The sequence below is a fragment of the Dipodomys spectabilis genome, unplaced genomic scaffold (assembly GCF_019054845.1).
Source record: "Dipodomys spectabilis isolate Male_0828 unplaced genomic scaffold, ASM1905484v1 ptg000197l, whole genome shotgun sequence".
NCBI lineage: Eukaryota > Metazoa > Chordata > Mammalia > Rodentia > Heteromyidae > Dipodomys > Dipodomys spectabilis.
The window spans coordinates 11,538,877-11,557,489 of record NW_024870874.1 but is presented as its reverse complement, the minus strand read 5'-3'; the positions used below and the strand labels follow the sequence as shown (position 1 = coordinate 11,557,489).

At 38.1% G+C, this 18,613-nt stretch overlaps 1 protein-coding gene across 1 annotated transcript; it reads left to right on the top strand.

The window, feature by feature from the left end:
• The first annotated feature begins 10,817 nt into the window (after positions 1-10,817).
• On the top strand, positions 10,818-11,723 carry Tas2r16 (taste 2 receptor member 16). The gene is given in 1 exon segment (XM_042695881.1): positions 10,818-11,723. A coding segment is annotated over 1 exon segment (906 nt).
• The last annotated feature ends 6,890 nt before the right edge of the window (positions 11,724-18,613 follow it).

Genomic DNA, 18,613 nt, shown 5'->3' with positions numbered 1-18,613 from the left:
ATATAATGTTAGTACTGACCCCATATTATCTAGAAATTCAGCGTATTTCCTATCAAAATCCTAACTTTTGTTTTTCAGAAACAGAAAAACCCATCCTAAAAATGGATATGAAATCTCAAGAGACTTTCAACAGTCAAAACATTCAGTAAAAAGGACGAAAGTGCACATATCTGTAATCCTAGCTACTCAGGAGGCTGAGATCTGAGGATATCTGTTCAAAGTCTGAGTCTTAATTTACATGAGAGTCTTATCCCCAATTAACCGCCAGAAAACTGGAAGTGGATCTGTGGCTCAAATTGGTAGAGTGCTAGCCTTGTGCAGAAAAGCTCAGGGACAGCACCCAGCCCTGAGTTCAAAACCCATGACCAAAACAAAGGACAAAAATAGGGAAGTCACATTTCCTCATTTCAAAACTCATTATAAAAAAATCATGGTTAATTATAACCATTTACATTAGTAAAGACAGATGTATGCACCAAAGAAATAGGCTTGAAATAAACCCTTCCATACTTGATAAGAGGGCCAAGATTACTTAATGAGGAAAGGATAATCATTGCTAGAGAAACGAAATCTACATGCAAAAGAAAGGAGCTGTGCCCTTATCAAACATTAATTAACTCAAAATGAATTAATTAACTCAAAATGGATCTAAGACCTAAATGTAGAACCTAAAATAGGTAATATCATTCAAATTTATCATTTCAAATAACATCAGCAAATATTTAGAAATCTAAATGTATATCCTTATCCCAGACTTTATCCTTGAACTTTAGATATTTATGATAAACTTCCTACTCATTTTCTCTAAAATATGCATTTTTAACTTAATTTATGCAAACTTTTTATCCCCAGGCCCCAAACAGAGCCTGGCTCATAATAGATGTTTAGTATATTTGTTGAATGAGTGAATGAATGAGCAAAATTATAATTAGCATAATTATATATTTGCAGAGGATATTCTTTTACTAGTGACTCAAGCTATGACTTGATAAATTGTTTGTAAGGAAACTAGGAGGGAAAATCCTTGCTATTTGCCAAATTGGAAGAATAGAATGGAATAAGATCGTTTTTGTTTTCAACTAGGTTGCTTATATACTGGTAATGCTTGCAATTTAGTCTTGTATGTGAATTTTTGTTAAATGTTGAAAATAGCTTTCTTGCACATGGCTAACACTCTACCAACTTGAGCCATGCTCTTTGCTGTCAAGCTTTTTGCTGGTTAATAGAAGATGGAATCTCACAGGCTTTTCTGTCCTCGCTGGTTTCAAAGCAAGATCCTTTATGAGTAGCTATGATTATAGGAGTGAGCCATTGAAACTTGAACTACAATTGAATTTTTAAATTTTCTCATTGTTTTCATGGAATAACTTAAGAGAGAAAGTCTAAGACTACTGCTAGGCTTCTAATTCACCTGTTATTGGAGCGTTGTTTTAAGTTACATAATGGGTGGGCTTACTTGATTTAAAGATATTGGGTCAGCTCAGAGGAGCAACCAATCGTTCCTAGCCTTAGAAGTGACATTTATCCAGTCTTATAAACAACTTCCATCCCTTCCTCCCATGAAATAATTAATACCATTTACTATCTTATTCATTGTGTCATAGGACATTCAAGTTAAGGGTGAGGAGCTGGCTCCGGCTAGATAATGTTGTGTACTTAGCATCTTCACCTGTGTAAAATGATGGTTGTAAATTCCATTGATTCTATGGATCTCATTTTCAGCAGAACCTCCTTTGCCTCTGCAAAGAGGGTTAGAGCAGCCTGTGAACAACTCTGAGGGCTGGGAATGGGCAAAATTAGGAGGTTTGGGAATTCATAATTTTCCTTTTTCATTCCTTCCTTTTTCATTCTTATCCTTCTTGGCATTTTCATTCCTCCTATTTCTTTTAACCCACAAATTCTTTGGGTGATATGGGAATATCACCTAAGGCATCCATTAGGGGTTGGTACCCAAGGCTAATAGGTCATTGACCTGAGAGTTGAGAATGCTACACAGATAACCATAGGCAGCCAGTGCAAGTTTCTCCCAGCTGCTCAGTAGGCAAACTACCTTTGAATCTCCTTTAACTCACATTTCTGAGGATGAATTTGTTACAAAATTCTAAATTAGCTTATCTCCAAAAATTGCATATTTTCTCAAGGTAAGAACACGGTACTTTATTTTGCTGAACTTTGACTTTGTTCTTCTAAGCAATTACATTATTTGAGTTATCCCTTGAATCTATCATATTTCAGTGAATACATCTGTATACTCTTGCATACCACCCAACATATTTTCATATCATGTATTTGCATACAAGATTATAAGCTAAATCTAGTTTCCACATGTAGGGAAAACCTTCATCCTTTGTCTCTTAAGGCCAATTTTTCCAAGTCTTTCCATTTCTTTACAAATGATACAAATGATTCTTCCTAATGGATGAGTAAAATTCCATTGTGTGTATATACCTCATTTTCTTCATCCATTTGTTTATTGGGAGACATCTGGACTGATACCATACTGGAAAGGGATGTGGTAGAGTCAAGGGGAAAGACAAATAAAGAGATGAAGAGGGAGAGAATGCAGTCAAGAATCCAATGTAGATGCTACAGAATGAAGATGAGGGAAAGGGTAGGTAGGGGAAGGATGGATAAGAATTTTGAAAAGAGTGACATTGGTCAAAACATGTTATATTCATAAACTGCTTTGTTAAATAGCAACTGCTTTTTACAACTAAAAGATAATTTTTTAATGTTAAAGAAAAAGCAAAGTAACTTCTCCAGTTACACATCATATATTTGTTTTTAAGAACTCATGTCATGGGTGAAATTGTCCAGAAAAGAATGTACTCATTACCTAACTTATGTAACCACTCTGTACACCTCTTTTATAATAACAATAGAAAATAAAACTTACTTCTTGTGAGGGAGTCTCAACTTGGATCAAAGTTATGTCTTTCATGAGAGTCAGATAAATCCATCTGTAACTGGAGGATCCTAGAGAGCAGCCATTAAGCAGCCTGGATCTGAAAGGACAGTACCATCCCAAGGCTATAATGAGCCAAACATTGTGTGTTGCTCTCAATGATATGCAACAGGCAACTCTCTGGTTGGGTTATAGATGTTACCCGAACATAGTTGATTTGTGGATAATGACAAAACTCTTAACTCCTTTGGTTCAGAATTTTATTTAAGACCTCTGCTTTAATTTAACTATTAAATTCTAGTTGTATTTTTTGTGTGTTTTGATATTTTGTTAGTTGACTAGATACATAGATCTAGGGTTTCAGTTCTGTGTGCATTCAATAAGTTGTAGTCAAAAAATTGCTAATACCACTCTTATTTAAGAATTGAGAGAAAAATCAAAGAGTCTTCTTTCTGGCTATACAGGTAGATGGCAAAATTAGAAAAATGAACTCCATGCTTAGATGACTGCCATTTGGTTACTATTAGACTTCTAGACAGTCACTCTACCACTTAAGCCAGGCCTTCAGCCTGTATTAGGCTTCTAAAAAGCAGTCTATTTGGAAGTCATTGCTACATGAACATGATCAACAGATTGCTATTGAATGTTGGCAGTTCAACCAAGTATGTATGGCTGATTAGGAATCATGGGTCCATTGTGTTTTAAGCAACATAGGATTATTTAGTGTGGGTCAAAAGCAAAAATGTCATGATAGAAGGTGGGATTAGGGGATTTATAAAAGGAAAGGGTGGGCTGGACACCGGTGGCTCACACCTGTAATCCTAGCTACTCAAGAGGCTGAGATCTGAGGATCACGGTTCAAAGCCAACCTGGGCAGGAAAGTCCATGAGACTATAATCTCCAATAAACCATCAGAATATCAGAAGTGGTGCTGTGGTTCAAGTGGTAGAGTACTAGCCTTGAGTTGAAGAGTTGAGGGACAGCACCCAGGACCAGAGTTCAAGTCCCATAACTGACAAAAAAATGAAAAAAAGGAAAGGCTGATAAGCACTGTGTACTGTTTATTCTGGGGGTGAAGATAAAATCATTTTCCTCCACTGATGCAATGTACTCCCACATAATAGAATTATATTCCAGAAAAAAGAAATAACTACACACAGTACATTTAAAAAACAAAAGCCTCTTGTTTCCATATCTTGGAGTTCATCTAGATTAGCATGATTTATATGGTCATATGTATAATATTGAGCTATTGTTATACTCTGCTAGGACTCTCTTAGACATATAGTAATTTTTACAAATGGGGGAATCCATGGAGCCTATGTTTCTTTGGGCCTGGCTTACTTCACTTAATACAATTTTTTCCAAGTCTTTCTACTTCCTTACGAATGGGGTGATGCCATTCTTTCTGATGGAGGCATAGAATTCCATTGTGTAGATATACCACATTTTCTTGATCCATTCATCTACTGAGGGGCATCTGGGTTGGTTCCATACCCTAGCTATGGTAAATAATGCTGCAATGAACATAGCTGTGCTGGTAGCTTTAGTGTGGTCTTGTTTGTGGTCTTCTGGGTAAATACCCAGGAGTGGTATATTGCTGAGTCATAGGGGAGCTCCATGTTTGGTCTTTTGAGAAACTTCCATACTGCTTTCCAGGGTGGTTGAACAAGTTTAAATTCTCACCAACAGTGTAGTAGCATTCCTTTTGGCCACATGCCAGCTAGCATCTATTATTATTAGTTTTCTTGAGAATGGCCATTCTAACTGGGATAATTTTTTAATTAAATCTCAATGTTGTTTTGATTTGCTTTTCTTTTATAGCCAGAGATGTTAAGCATTTCTTCATGTGTCTATTGGCTATTCTTATTTCCTTTCTGGAGAAGTCTTTTTTAATTCTTTAGCCACTTATTAATGTGGTACAGCAGATGACACAACAGAAACTGCCTATATTTCCAATTAATACTTGTAGAAACAAATATTCTTTATCTGAATAAAAACAAGTTTTCTAGAAAATTTTTTAAAAAGAAATATATTCCAGGAAAAATGAGATGAAGGTACAGGCTGAAGAAAGGCCTTGCTTCCTACATGTAGGAGCAAGAATGAATATGTTGCTTCTAAAGCTGAATTATCTCTGGCTTTCTATAATACAGAGCAGCTAAAAGCAACCTACAGGGTGTCAATTTTCATAAGACCTTTTAGGAAGAAGTCTGTTTAGGGATTTACATTTGTGTAATGGGTTCTAATGCTCATAGATGATTAAAAAAAACATACACACACATGTGGATGTGGATGGTAAATGGTTTGAAATGATTGCAACAGATAGCACTTAAACATTTCATTTGTGGTTACAGAAAATGAAATTTCAAGCATAATTAATAAAATTTGGGATAACATCAAATGAACTTAATACGTACTCATAAAAATGGAGTCCAAAAAAAGCACAGGCAGATTTCCATGGTGCAAATAGGTTTAGGGACACTATTAAGAAGTATATCTTCAAGCCAATCACAGGTGGCTCATGCCTGTAATCCTAGCTACTCAGAAGGCTGAACTCTGAGGATCACAGCTTGAAGCCAGACTGAGTAGGAAAGTGTGGGAGAGTCTTATCTTATATTAACTACCAAAAAAACCGCGAAGTGGAGCTATGAATCAAGTGGTAGAATGCTAGCCTTGAACAAAAATAGTTCAAGGACAGCACCCAGGCCCTGAGTCCAAGCCCCACAACCAGTGTGTGTGTGTGTGTGTGTGTGTGTGTGTGCACGCACATTCCCCTTTACACTGTGGATACACAACACTTTCCTAACAGACTTGACATTCCTGTAATTCTCCCAAAGAAGAACTCGCTTCATGCCACAACTGATTTGTAAATATATATTTAGAGAGAGAGAGAGAGAGAGAGAGAGAGAGAGAGAGTTTTGTTTTCTCAGCACTTACCAGGGACTCCTCTCCATAGAGGCATCTCCAAACACATGAATCTGCACCTGAGCTGCCCTTGAGAATCAGGCGGGATAATTTTTAAAGTCTCAATGCCCAGCTGTACCCCAGACCAACCAGAAGCTAGAGCTGGGACACAGGATTCAGTTACTGTTTTGAACACTTCTTGAATGACACTGAAGTTCAGCTCCAATGCTCACAAGCACCTCAGGGAATCTCCATGTCTGAAATTTAGTGATTCCTAATTAGCCTCTCCTGCCCAAGGACAGTTTCCCTATGTAAAACCTCATTATTTTCATAGTTACTAAATATAAGTACCTGTAAATTACAAATCAAGTAATGCTGGAGTGTACTAATAAGAGTTGTATAGTTGGCATAAGTGTTATTTTCCTGTTGCTGAATGAAACAAATTTCCTACAACTTCATGACTTAAAACAATACAAACTTATTACCTTGAAATTCACATATTTTCAAAGATTTGAGGGGGTCAGGTGGAAACCTGTTGAGGGACCATTGCTTTCCTTGTAACAGTGTATGTAGTAAATTAACATGTCAAGGGATCATGACCAGGGCATTACTGAATACAATTTGTGTTAAGTTGGGTGTATTTTTCCAGTCTTTTAGGCCTAAATCTCACTTGGCAAAGCAAACTTAAAGTTAGGTGTACGGAAGCATCTTACCAGTGTCACACATGATTTATTGAATGTCTAATTACCATATGTCTCATTCAGTTTCAAAATATTTATGTAAATGGAATGACCCCAGATATGCTTCTCCCAAAACTTAAATAAACAAACAAACAAATAAATAGTAAAGCTACTAACTTGAAGACACATAGTTTTGGCATCTTTGCCAACTTCACTTGTTGAATTGACATTACTATGTCTATAGCAATTAAATGTTTGCTTATGCTCAATCAATGATAAAAGCAATGGCTGGGAGGAGGGCGTGTAGTTTTGGAGAAGGGAGGGAAGGAATGGTAGGGGAAAAACAAAGGCGGAGGCAACAAAGCTTGATAAGAAATGTACTCATTACGTTGCTAATGTAATTGTAACCCCTCTGTACAGTATTTTCACAATAAAAAACTTATTTAAAAAAAAGCAATGACTTTCACTGATGGCAAGCAACCAGATTTTAAAAAAAGCAATGACTTTCACTGATGGCAAGCAACCAGGATTGTTCTAAAGCTTTGATGTTCTTTATGTACTACATAAAATGAGTATTTGTTGGTCCCTTGAATTCGCAATTAGAACTGTCTTTCTCTCTCTTTCACTCTTTCTCCTTCTCCTCTTTCCCTCTCTGTCATCTTTTTGGTATTATCCCAGAGTCCCAAGATCTCTACTTTGTTTAAAGTACAAAGAATACTCTGAGCACAAAATAGTATTTAAAAGATGGCCCAGTACAATATTATTAAACATTTAACACCAATACATAGCACTGTGTTCTTTGCACTTTCCCCTAATTTTTCCCTTAGGGTCACCAAATGGCTGTTGTAGCTCCCAATATCACGTGTAGTATAAGATTACATACAATATCAAATGAAAAGAAGAATTTTCACCTTTGAATCTTTGTGTTATCATCAGGAAGGTCATCCACAGGAAGTCTCAGCAGCTTCTCTTCTGTTCCCCAACCTCACAATTGATTCACATGCCCAAACTCAATATGCGAAGGGTACATGAACTGTGTAATGTAACGTGGCAGCCTTCTGGGACTGTCATTCTCCTCTCCCCATCTCCCACAGAGCTAGGATTACAGAAGTAGGCCACCATACCAGGCCACAAGAACTATCACCTAATGCCTCTCCAATAATAGGCAAGTTCTATCTATAAGGAAGAAATTCAGCTTCAGGGAAGGTAAACAAATGCCCATAGTTTTACACCATCCCATAAAAGTACCACACTCCACTGATGGCTTTTTATACAGTTCTAGTCTTTTGGTACGATATTTGAATAATTCTAAAATAATAGCCATAAATTTCTCCTTTGTATATTAGAGAGAAACTGTACATAGTTAGGAGTAAAGGCTGTGGAGTAAGGTGTATAAATTTTCTATTAAATATGACCAAACTATTTCTCAATATAACTGTGATGATTTGCACCCTTTCCAGTAGTATAAAAAGCTTCCTGTTTTTACATATCATCTCTTAGAGTTGAAATCCAAATTTTATTTATGAAATGTGAAGGATGAAAAATATTTCCTTAGTTTTTTTGAAGCACTTCTTTGTAACATTAGTGCTTACCTTTGGTTAATTGCCTATTCTTTTAAATTTTTCAGTTTTTAGTATCTATATGATTAATATATAATGTATATATACTATATATTGTACATCGTATACATGTATATATATGGGTATATAAATTTGAGTACCTAAAATTATATATAGTATATAATGTATGATCATCAACAGTGAGATCCAGAATTGAGAAATTACTCTTACCAAATTTGCAAATTAAAAAAATACTTAGCATGCCTTTTCCAAGGGGAAGTAAATGAAATATTCAAGAAGACAAAGAATAATGTTCTGTGAAATCAAGAAGAAAAGATAAAACCTTTAAGAGTGAAGATTATAATACCTTCCAGGATAGATTGGCATTTCTTTTTTTCTGCTACCATGCAATTAGGAAAGCAACAGGTGGACCTTGGTTGTGTCTACAAAGGGGAACAAGAACTGGAGAGATGGAGAGAGGACTATGTGGAGAGAGCACGCAGCCTGCATTTCCATCCTTTTGTCTGATAAGAATGACTGACTTTGAAAGAGATGATGTGTGCTTTACAGACAGTAGCCAGGCTCCAGTCTCCTTGCTAACACCGAGTCAACCAGCACTAGCAATGGGCAACAATCCTCACCCTGACAAGGGAAAACACTAAGGATGGGATGTGGATGAGAGTAGACAGGAAGAACCAAGAGTTGGAATCACTGCATGGGGTTAAAGGGTGAGGAAACATAAGATTGCCATGGGGTGTTCACATGCACACACTATTAAAGAGCCAGTCTTTCAACTCTTAACTTCAGGGAACAGCAACTCCATGTGTATAGCATTCATAATCTCCCCCAAAAGAGTACCAGGATTAGGAATTGAAATGCTTGGCCTGAAGTTGCAGAGATTAGTCCTGTGAAGGAGAGGAGTGTCAGGCCATCTCTCCATCTTCACAGCAACTATGGATGGCTGCTTTGGAAAGGGAATCATTCTTGAGCAAGCTGTCATGGCTGGTAGCACACCTGAGGACTAGAGTAGAGTAGCTGCAACTGAAAAGTCCAACAGACAGAGGTTAAGATGCATGTAGCCACTCTAAGTTGACTCAGAATGAGACCATCGAGGTAGGAGGCAACACAGTTAGAGTAGCCTGAAGTAAGGCAGATGCTAGTGCTGTCATTCCTTTGTTCTCTAACCAAAATAGAAATATCTCATCTCTCTCCCTTCTTATGTCTGGCTATATCAACCAATTCATCCTTTTATTGCAGACTATTGTTTGGTCATGTCTTGCTTTATTTCTGGTCTCTTGCATTTTACTAAGAATGTAAAGCAGAGGCCTTCTAATTTTAGTTCTGTTTGCTGGTGTCATCTTCAGAGCTATTGCTTTCCTTTGCCTCTTGAGGTCAGTGGTTTGCGGGGGTTGTGTTTGAGAATTCTAAGCTTTGTGTTAGATTGCTTATTTTTCCCTCTTTGAATGATGATGTATCCATCTAGACTTCAAGTTTCTCATGCAGAGGGTCAATGACTCCTACTTTGTCTCCTTCAATAACTACTAATTATTAGAATGTATCTCTCATTTCTGAAACCACTAATTAAATATTTGGCTTCTATCTGGGATGGTTGTCCTGAGTCAATGGGAAAGTGCATTCCTTCTCCATTCTGCCCGTGCAGCTATGCAATAATGCCTACATATTTGGAAGCAAGGTAATTTACTGGTGATAAGAAGTTTTCTTTCAGCTGATTTGTGAGAAGTGATTAAAAGAACCTAACCATGGAAGGAGGGGGGAAACAGAGATATTAATGGTACAGGAGCAGTTTCCAAAAATATAATAAGCATATGTTCAAGGAATTGGAATTGGCAGAATAACAATAGCTAAGGATATTTCATCGCGATAGGAAGGAGTCCAAGGAAGAGAGTGCAATGACTTCTTTGCAGTTTGATTTCTTGGATTTGGGGCATTAAGTGGTCTGCATGAGATAGAGGCACTTACAGGTCCAAGAAGCCAGGAATTTTGTATGTAGAATGTCAGAGGAAAGACTTTTTGTGATCTTTTCTATTTAACCTCACATTCTGGTTGTTGTATCCACTCCCAGGAAGCTGGAAAGACAGTCCTTCTAATGCTGACACTAGTAGAACACTAGGCAGGATGGAAACATTTCCCAGGACATCAATAAACCAAAAAGGTATTATTGTGGCTCAAAGTTTGGGTTAAACATATCATTTAAAGATGATGGTGGATTAATATAAGGGCATTTCAAGCTGATAAAGATAATGAACAGGGGGCTGGGAAGGTGGCTCAGTGGTAGAGTGCTTGCCTTGCATGCATGAGGCCCTGGGTTCGATTCCTCAGCACCACATAAGCAAAAAGAAAAAAGCCAGAAGTGACGCTGTGGCTCAAGTGGTAGAGTGCTATCCTTGAGCTGAAGAGCTGAGGGACAGCGCCTAGGCCCAGAGTTCAGACCCCACGACTGGACCCCCTCCCCCCAAAAAAAGAAAATGAACAGCATAGTTTTGTAATAGGTATACCTGTACACAAATAATCAAATCATCTTAGGAGCAGGAATGCTCATTCAAATAATATTTCGTGCATACAGATGTGATAACAAGCCAGCAAACAAAGCATAAGGAAATCCTCTAGATAGGAAAATGGCAAAATCAAAACTAAGCTGGGGAAAATTTGCATCCAAAATGAAGTGTTTTCTTATACCAGACAGTGGCAGGAACAGAAATCTGTTTCCTATCTGGAATTTGGTGCAGGAAGATAGGTAAGAATAGAAGCATGGTAATCATCCAAGTCACTATCATCTTCATCTTCCTCTATCTGCTTGAGTCCTTGACAATAATTGCCCAGAGCAGCTTTGTTATTGTAGTGACGGGCAGAGAGTGGATGCAGGCCAAAAGATTGTCACCTTTGGAAATGATTTTCACCAGTCTGAGCATCTGTCGTTTCTGTCTACAATTGCTATCAATGATTTACAATTTTTGTTCCTTTGTGAACCCTAATGGAATATTCTGGAGCATAGCACTCTGCTGGGAACTCGTCAATAATGCTACAATCTGGTTAAGCAGCTTGCTTGCTGTCTTCTACTGTGTCAAAGTGTCTTCCTTCACGCATCCCATCTTTTTCTGGCTGAGGTGGAGAGTTTTGAGATTGGTTCCTCAGTTGATACTGGGTACTTTGGTGATTTCTTTTGTAGCAACCATCCCTTCAGCTATTAGGGGTTTCACCTGGCTGGAAATAACTACCATGGCACATTTACACAAAAACATAAGCTTGATGGAGAAAATGAAGATGGTCAACTCAGTTTATCGCACATCTCAGAAGATGATTGTGTTGTGTATTCCCTTCTTCCTGTTCCTGGCCTCCACCATCTTACTTACAACCTCACTGACCCAGCACTGGAAGCAGATCCAACAGCCTCTCAGTGGCCGCTGCAGCTCCAGCAGGAAAGCTCGGTCTTCTGCCCTGAGGTCTCTTGCCATCTTCCTCATTTTCTTCACCTCTTACATTCTGAGTATACTTGTCTCTTAAGTAGGAGTCCTACTTGATAAGAGATCTTGGTTCTGGGCCTGGGAAGCTGTCATCTATGCCAATGTTACTATTAATTCCACTTTGATGATGCTGAATAACCCTACAATGAAAAAGGTTCTAAAGATAAAGTGCTGGAGCCCAGAGGCTGCCTGAGTCATGGGGTATAGCAAGATTCTGGGCAAGTGGACATTTTCACTGGTAAAATGAATACCAGTAACCAGCGTTGTTTGTTATTGGTCATCTTCATGATCAGATATACTATGAATATAAGCTTCATTCTCTTTCATCCTTATAGCCATCTATTTCTAAGTCATTCTTTCTACACCCTGTTCTATTCCATTCCTTTCCTTTCCACAATCCACAGGTCAGTCTTGATTTTTTTCTTGACTGTTGCCCATTTCCTTAGACTTTACCGCCTCTGAAATCTTAAATTTATACCTGATAGTCAAAATCATGGCATCTTCCTTCTCATTATTTCATCTCCTCAGAGTTGTTCATTGTTTCAAACATTAATATGAATCCTTTCCCTCACAGGAATGTTTTGCCTGTGCCCTGAAAACTTCCCGCACTAAACTTTTCATTCTCATTTTTAAAAGGCAAAGTTCTTACTCTTACTTTCTCTCTCCGTCTCTCCCACCTCCCTATCCCTTCCTCTGCTTCTGGAACTTTATTCAACAATATAAATTTTTTTTCTAAATGGTGTGCCTTCATTCCGTTAAAATTCAAGCCAATATTTAACTCTTGTATTTCATTTGTCAAAATGTTATATTCTTCTCCATAACAGCAGGTCACTTACTCTGTCTAAGCTCATTCTTTTTACTTCTCTAAATAGTGATGTGAGTCAATAACAGATGGTTTTCATTGGCTCAATTCTTACTTCACTATTGTACTGTAAGTTGGAGGGTATGTTCTTGAAAGATTCTTATACTGATACATAACTAGTGCCTTACCAAACATGACTCAGATAGTTAGGAGCCCCTTTACTTTATGCTTTGTAATAGTACTCCAGCATAGATACATATATTAGAAACCACATTGTAATCACCTGTAACATAGCCTAAAATATTACTGTTCTTAGGAGTCCTTTTCACCTTCCCAAGCCAACAGGTTTCAGTCATACCCTTTTCCTTTGCAGAATCCAGTCTTACCTTCTCCCCATGGCATCTCTTTCTTTTCACACCCATCTAGTAGCAACCAAACGTTCTGGTATTGCCCACCTCCAAGGCCTTTGAGTCTTGCCTTCTATCCATTCCAGATACTTTCACAGTGTTTTTTCTAAAGACAGTTGTTTCTCAGACAACATTTCTGATAACTTCCAGCTCTCCCATTAGAAGACTGAAATGCCTCCAACACACCAGCCATCTCATGGAAGAGGCTGGAGGGTGGCTCAAGCTTGGCTGGAAAAGAGAGTTTTCGTTCATGCGAAAGAGTGAATATTCTGATTTGGTGCTGGGTCTATCACTCTTATTTGTCTCCTGTCAAATTCCCACTTGAAACTGAAGGTGTGAATATAAACAAAAACTGAAGGAATGCATCCATGAAAGTTGCTATTTGGCAAAAAAAAAAAAAACAAAAAAAACAAAAAAAAACAATCCACTGCACAGAAAGTATCAGCACATACTACCCTACCTGTACCAGTTCTGCACACGGCCTGGGCATCTCCTGACCTACAGTAGTTCAACTGCAGCTAATAGTAGAGGCAGAAAGTGATAGGTGCAGCAGTGTCTGGAGAACTGAACCCAAACCACCAGAAAGGGGTCTGAGCCAATAAAACATACAACAGCAATGTATTATCTGCCCATGGACTCCCTGGAAGGCTCTGGAGCTACTGAGGAGATGGGTTGCTTGAGTTTAGAATCTTCCTTGTGTAGGTTGAATATGAGCCATTAAATTTGGATGCTTTCTCACTATCAATTGTATCCACCTCTAGAAGGGGCCTCGCATGTTCTAAAATCTCAGAGATCTGGAAGAAATTGGGACTGTTCTCCTCACCTGTGTATACATAGCAAACAGGAAAAGAATGAACCTAGGCCCCACACTAGTCCACACAATGGTACTATTCTAGAAGATATTGGGTCATTTATTTTAGTGTTCCACTGCCTTCTGTTGAATCAAATGCAATGGAAAACTTATCCACGATATTTCTGAGGTCAGGATGTTAGAAAGAGTTCAAGGAATATAGAAATCAGAGAGCAAAATAAGCTTGCATGACCCAACCTAGATGAGGAACATCTAAGAAGGCCTGACAATTTATCTAAATTTACAATTAGTGTCAAGCTGAAATCCAGTGAAAAGGAAAGGAGACCAAGGGAAAATTTTTAAAAGAGCAAACACTTTTAATCTGAAAAGGAGAGAACTTTACAAAAGCAGGGTAGGGATGGGAGTGGGGAATACTTCTGAAACAATCAGAGAGAGATTGTGGCCAAGCACAATGGAAATCTTTAGAGCTTTAGTTGGATATGAAATTAAGGCACTACTGGGTTAATCTGTTTATTGTTGTCCAAATTATAAATGCCACACCCTACATGAGGCTGGTTACCGACAGCATGGCCTGTGTTTTCTTATGAGTTCACAGCTAAGAAGGTCCTAATTCAGAAGGCTCAGAAGGTTCTAATTCTGGGTTTTAAGAATGAATGTTTAGAAGACCACAGTGGTAGTGGTGAATTTAAGAGAAGCTTCGTGGTTGCCACAGCCAGGTGCCTGCAAACAGATCCTATAAACAGTCATCACTAGTGTCTAGAAAGTAGGCCCTTTGTGCAACGTCCCATACAATCCTGTATACCTATGACTCTGATGAGCCTGACAATAACAGTGAATTAATTCCTGATGGTGCCTGGCAGGGAATGTGTTTCTACTAATTAGTTATTCCACAGATTTAGTCCACTGGATGCTCTCTTTTCTTGATGAGCACTGCTGCTACGGAGGATACATGGGCTCAAAAACTTTATTTGACACCTTTTTGCCTTGTTCTCAGCCTGGTATTCATGATTTCCAAGACCTGTCTATGAACCACTTTAGCTCCTAATAATCTCTAGCATAAACCTAAGTATTGCACTAGTTACACCTCCTCATTATTTCCTGAATATTGATACACACATTTGCATAGACTACATTCATGCTTAGAATAAATGTTCCTCACATTTGCTGATGTCAGCTCCCTTTCTATTTCTTTAAGGCTGTGGTTTAAGCATCTCACTCCCCTTGTGATCTGGCACATTCTCCATCACATACACAAATACTAAACATAACCCGGACTTCTGCTACTCCAAGCTGCCTTGGACATCTATGGCATCTGCTGCCTCGACCACTTACGTGACACCAAATGCAAATTTGGCCCAGTATCAGACCTCCTTCTCTTACCTCTGTCTTTAGTATGACTGGTAGAGTTTTTGAAATAAAAAATATCGCCTGGTGCCCATGACTCAGCTCTCAGGTGGTTGAGAACACAGTTTGAAGGCAGCCAAGTTTGAAGCCAAACAAGAATGTCCTTGAGACTCTTATCTCCAATTAACCACCAGAAAACTGGAAATGGAGATGTGGCTTAAAGTGGTAGAGGCCTAGTCTGAAGCCACAAAAAGCTCAGGGACAGCATGTAGGTCCTGAGTTCAAGCCCCATGACTGACAAAAATTACAATTCAACTTCAATACAAGTCCAATTTAAAAATATATCTGAATTTGTTTTGTGCCACTGATGCATACTAAAGGAGAGAAATCTGTAACTCTTTTTGTTGTTTTTATAAAACCTAGAGGAGCATGTACTTACCAGTGTGACAGAACATATTCTTATAACTATATATAAAAGCTAAAACGCTTCCTATAGTGGGGAAGAGATGGTGCATCCTTGCACTCTTTGGTTATGAGTTTCTTTACCATACATTCCCTGCCACTTTTTCATTGCTTTCCCTCTGAACCAGTTTCAACAGGTTTCATTGTTCTATTGGCCTATATGCATATAAAGTCTTCCACCATTTCACCTTCCTCACCCTCTTCTCTCCCTTTGACAACTGCCGCCGACAGAGCTGTTTTGCTTTTCTGTCATTCTTTTTTCTTTTGAGTATATTAATTATACCAAGGGTTTTCACCATGATAGTTTGTAAATAAATTTTAATCAAAATAATCTTCTCTATTGCTCTCTCTCTTTCCCCATCTCTGCTATTCCTTATTGCTCAACCACCTTTACAGTGATTACTTGGGCCATCTCTATACCCCGAAACAGCGTTTAGATACTGTTTATTCCCCACCACCCTCTCTCTTTCTCTCTCTAGACTGAGAAGACCTGTATAGATATACATACATACAGTAGATATGGGAAGTCTTGTTTGGTTTTTCTTCACAGAGTTTTTAGTGGACTTCTTGGGACTCATTGTTATCAGTGCTTTAGGTCTCAGACTCCCAAAGTAACTTTTCTTTGAGGCAGTTTCTCCAACAATTTCTTATATCTTAAGAAATCTAAGAAAATTAACCCTAAAAGTAAATTCAATTCTTTCTAGTTTTAATAGCAAAGATATGGACAGTTGGTTAAACTTAGCTTCAATACCAAAGAATTTTGAACTTATTTGGCTAAATAATATTTGCCAAATAATGGCATACTGCATTGAGTTAGAGATAATAAATTCCTTATCATAAATTGTTTTTCTTTAAATTTTAATTCAAATATTGGATTTTTTTAAAGTAAATAAATTTCTATTTTAAAACTCTGCTCAATGTAACTGAAATATGGCCAAAGTACAGTCAAAATGACAGAAAATAATCACTTGCATTTGCAGGGGGAGTGAATCTTCAAATGTAAGCTTTAAAATTAGAGGAAAGATAAATTTCACAAGTTTTTATTCTTAAGGCCTAAAGATAGACTGTGTAGGTAGCTTTTTCTCAAGAATGTTGAGAGATCAGTATAGTCAGAGCTTGAAGGCTTGAATGATGCTCACTCCAAGAACCTAGAAAGAAAATTATTTTCTGAAGTGTATGTCGAGAAACCAACTTCTCTACTTCTTTCTGCCCTAAATTAAACAATCTAAGAATTGACCAGAAAATGAGTGGCTTAAATGTCTCCAGTTGAAATCCAGGGTTTAGCTTGTGTCCACATTGTAATATGTCACACAGAAAGAGAGGTAAAATAGATTTAAAAAAACTTACACAAGCAAAAAGTAAACATTTGATCTTCATTATACTCACCCAGTTTCACTTGTGCTCTGGGTAGGGGATGTTTAGTCAACAATGAATCCTTCTGGTCCTATGACAAAGTCCTCTAAGTTGATACCAAGGCATTTGGAACCAGGTCATATCGATTTCTCCAGCTTTTGCCCCATGCTTTCATCCACTCATCTGATTAAGATTTGCTACTTCCCGGTGCATGTTCTCTCCCATATGCAGAAATCAGATCTAAAATACACTGTCATATGATCAATTATCCTGGATTCTAGGTATTCACACATAATGAGACCAAAAGAGGATACTCGTAGGAGAAAAACACAAAGATGCAATGCCTAAGTGCCTCTTTATGTTTATATAAAATAATATGCATACTGAAATGAACTCCAAGATAGGGAAACCAGAGATCTCTCTTTGTTTTTGTTGTTGTTGTTAAGTTTTTGATGAATCTCTCTTCTTTACCTTATGTATGGTATACTGAAATGTACGTCTTTGGAAGGGTTAGGGGAAAGCACAGACCTTGAAAAGGGTAAAAAGTGCAGCAGTGGAGCTCACTGGACACAGAAGAAAGTGAACTATACAACTCGTGGATGGAGATGGGCATCAGGGACTGGGAGAGAGTAAATAGAAGACACTGTACAAAAGGAAATATACTCATTACCTGACTCATGTAAATGTAATCCCTCTGTACATTACCTCTATAATAATAATAAAGCAAAATAATAACGATAACAAAATGTACTGCAATGGCTACATATTGTACAATATGTACTACAATATGTAGCCATCACAGCAGTCCATGCTGTGATGGCTACATACTCACTGCTAAGTAGACAAGAATAGAAAAATACCTGTGTCCTGCAATACAGGAACAGGTAAGTACAACATAATATATATAGTGAGGAAGGCACCGCAAGCCTTGAGGGGCCAGGGCCAATATATTGGGACTGATGGTAGTAGGCCATTCAAACTGTTCCACCACCTTTTTAGCCATCCTGAGAGCATTCTATGAGAAACAGAAAAGTAACACACAAAGCTGCACTCACTCAGAAAAGTAACACAGAAAGCTCCACTCACTCCACACCACTACTATTATCATGGATTTGTGTTCTTAGCTTTTTGAGGTTCTGTCTATGTTACCCAAGCCAGCTTCAAATTTATAATCCACTAACCTCAGCCTCCTGATTACAGGAATATACTATCATGTCCAGCTATTATCAGGTTTTTATGTTTGATACACATTGACATATTGGTGTCAGAGTGTCCTGTCTGCCATACTCAGTCTTTTTTCTTGGCCCATGCTTAAGACTATGAAAAGCAGAAACTTCTCTGCCTTCTTTCGCTGACTTCTTCATTCTATAATTAATCCATGCTTATGGATGATTTTTTTCCAGCTTCAGTTTCAGTATGAATTTCGTTCTCAACTTGACTGTCATATGGAGAACTGCAAAAAAATGTAGGCTATGACTATGGATTTATTGGTAGAGGGCTAGCCTACCATGTGGAAGTCCTTGGATTCAACCACTAACAGGGAAAGAGAGAGAAAGAGAGAAGAAAGAGAGATCTCAGTGAGTTTTTATTTTGAGAATAATCCTACTAGCATTGAGGACTACTTAATGTTGCTGTTAGTGCTGCCATTCTGAGTTGTAGGTGATAGAATCTCTGGGTAGAGAGGATTTCCTACAAGACTGTAGGCAGCATATAAAGGGAGTGCGAGGAAGAAGACATGGCAGCCCTGTGAGATTGCTCAGCCACACCACCTGCTGCATAACATCCATGACCCTGGAGCAGACAACAGAACAGAATTTGCATCACAGCCACCCCAGAAGCATTCTGACTCAAGAAAATAACCATATCCCAGCCTCCATCCCACATCGATGATCTCTTCTTTGTAT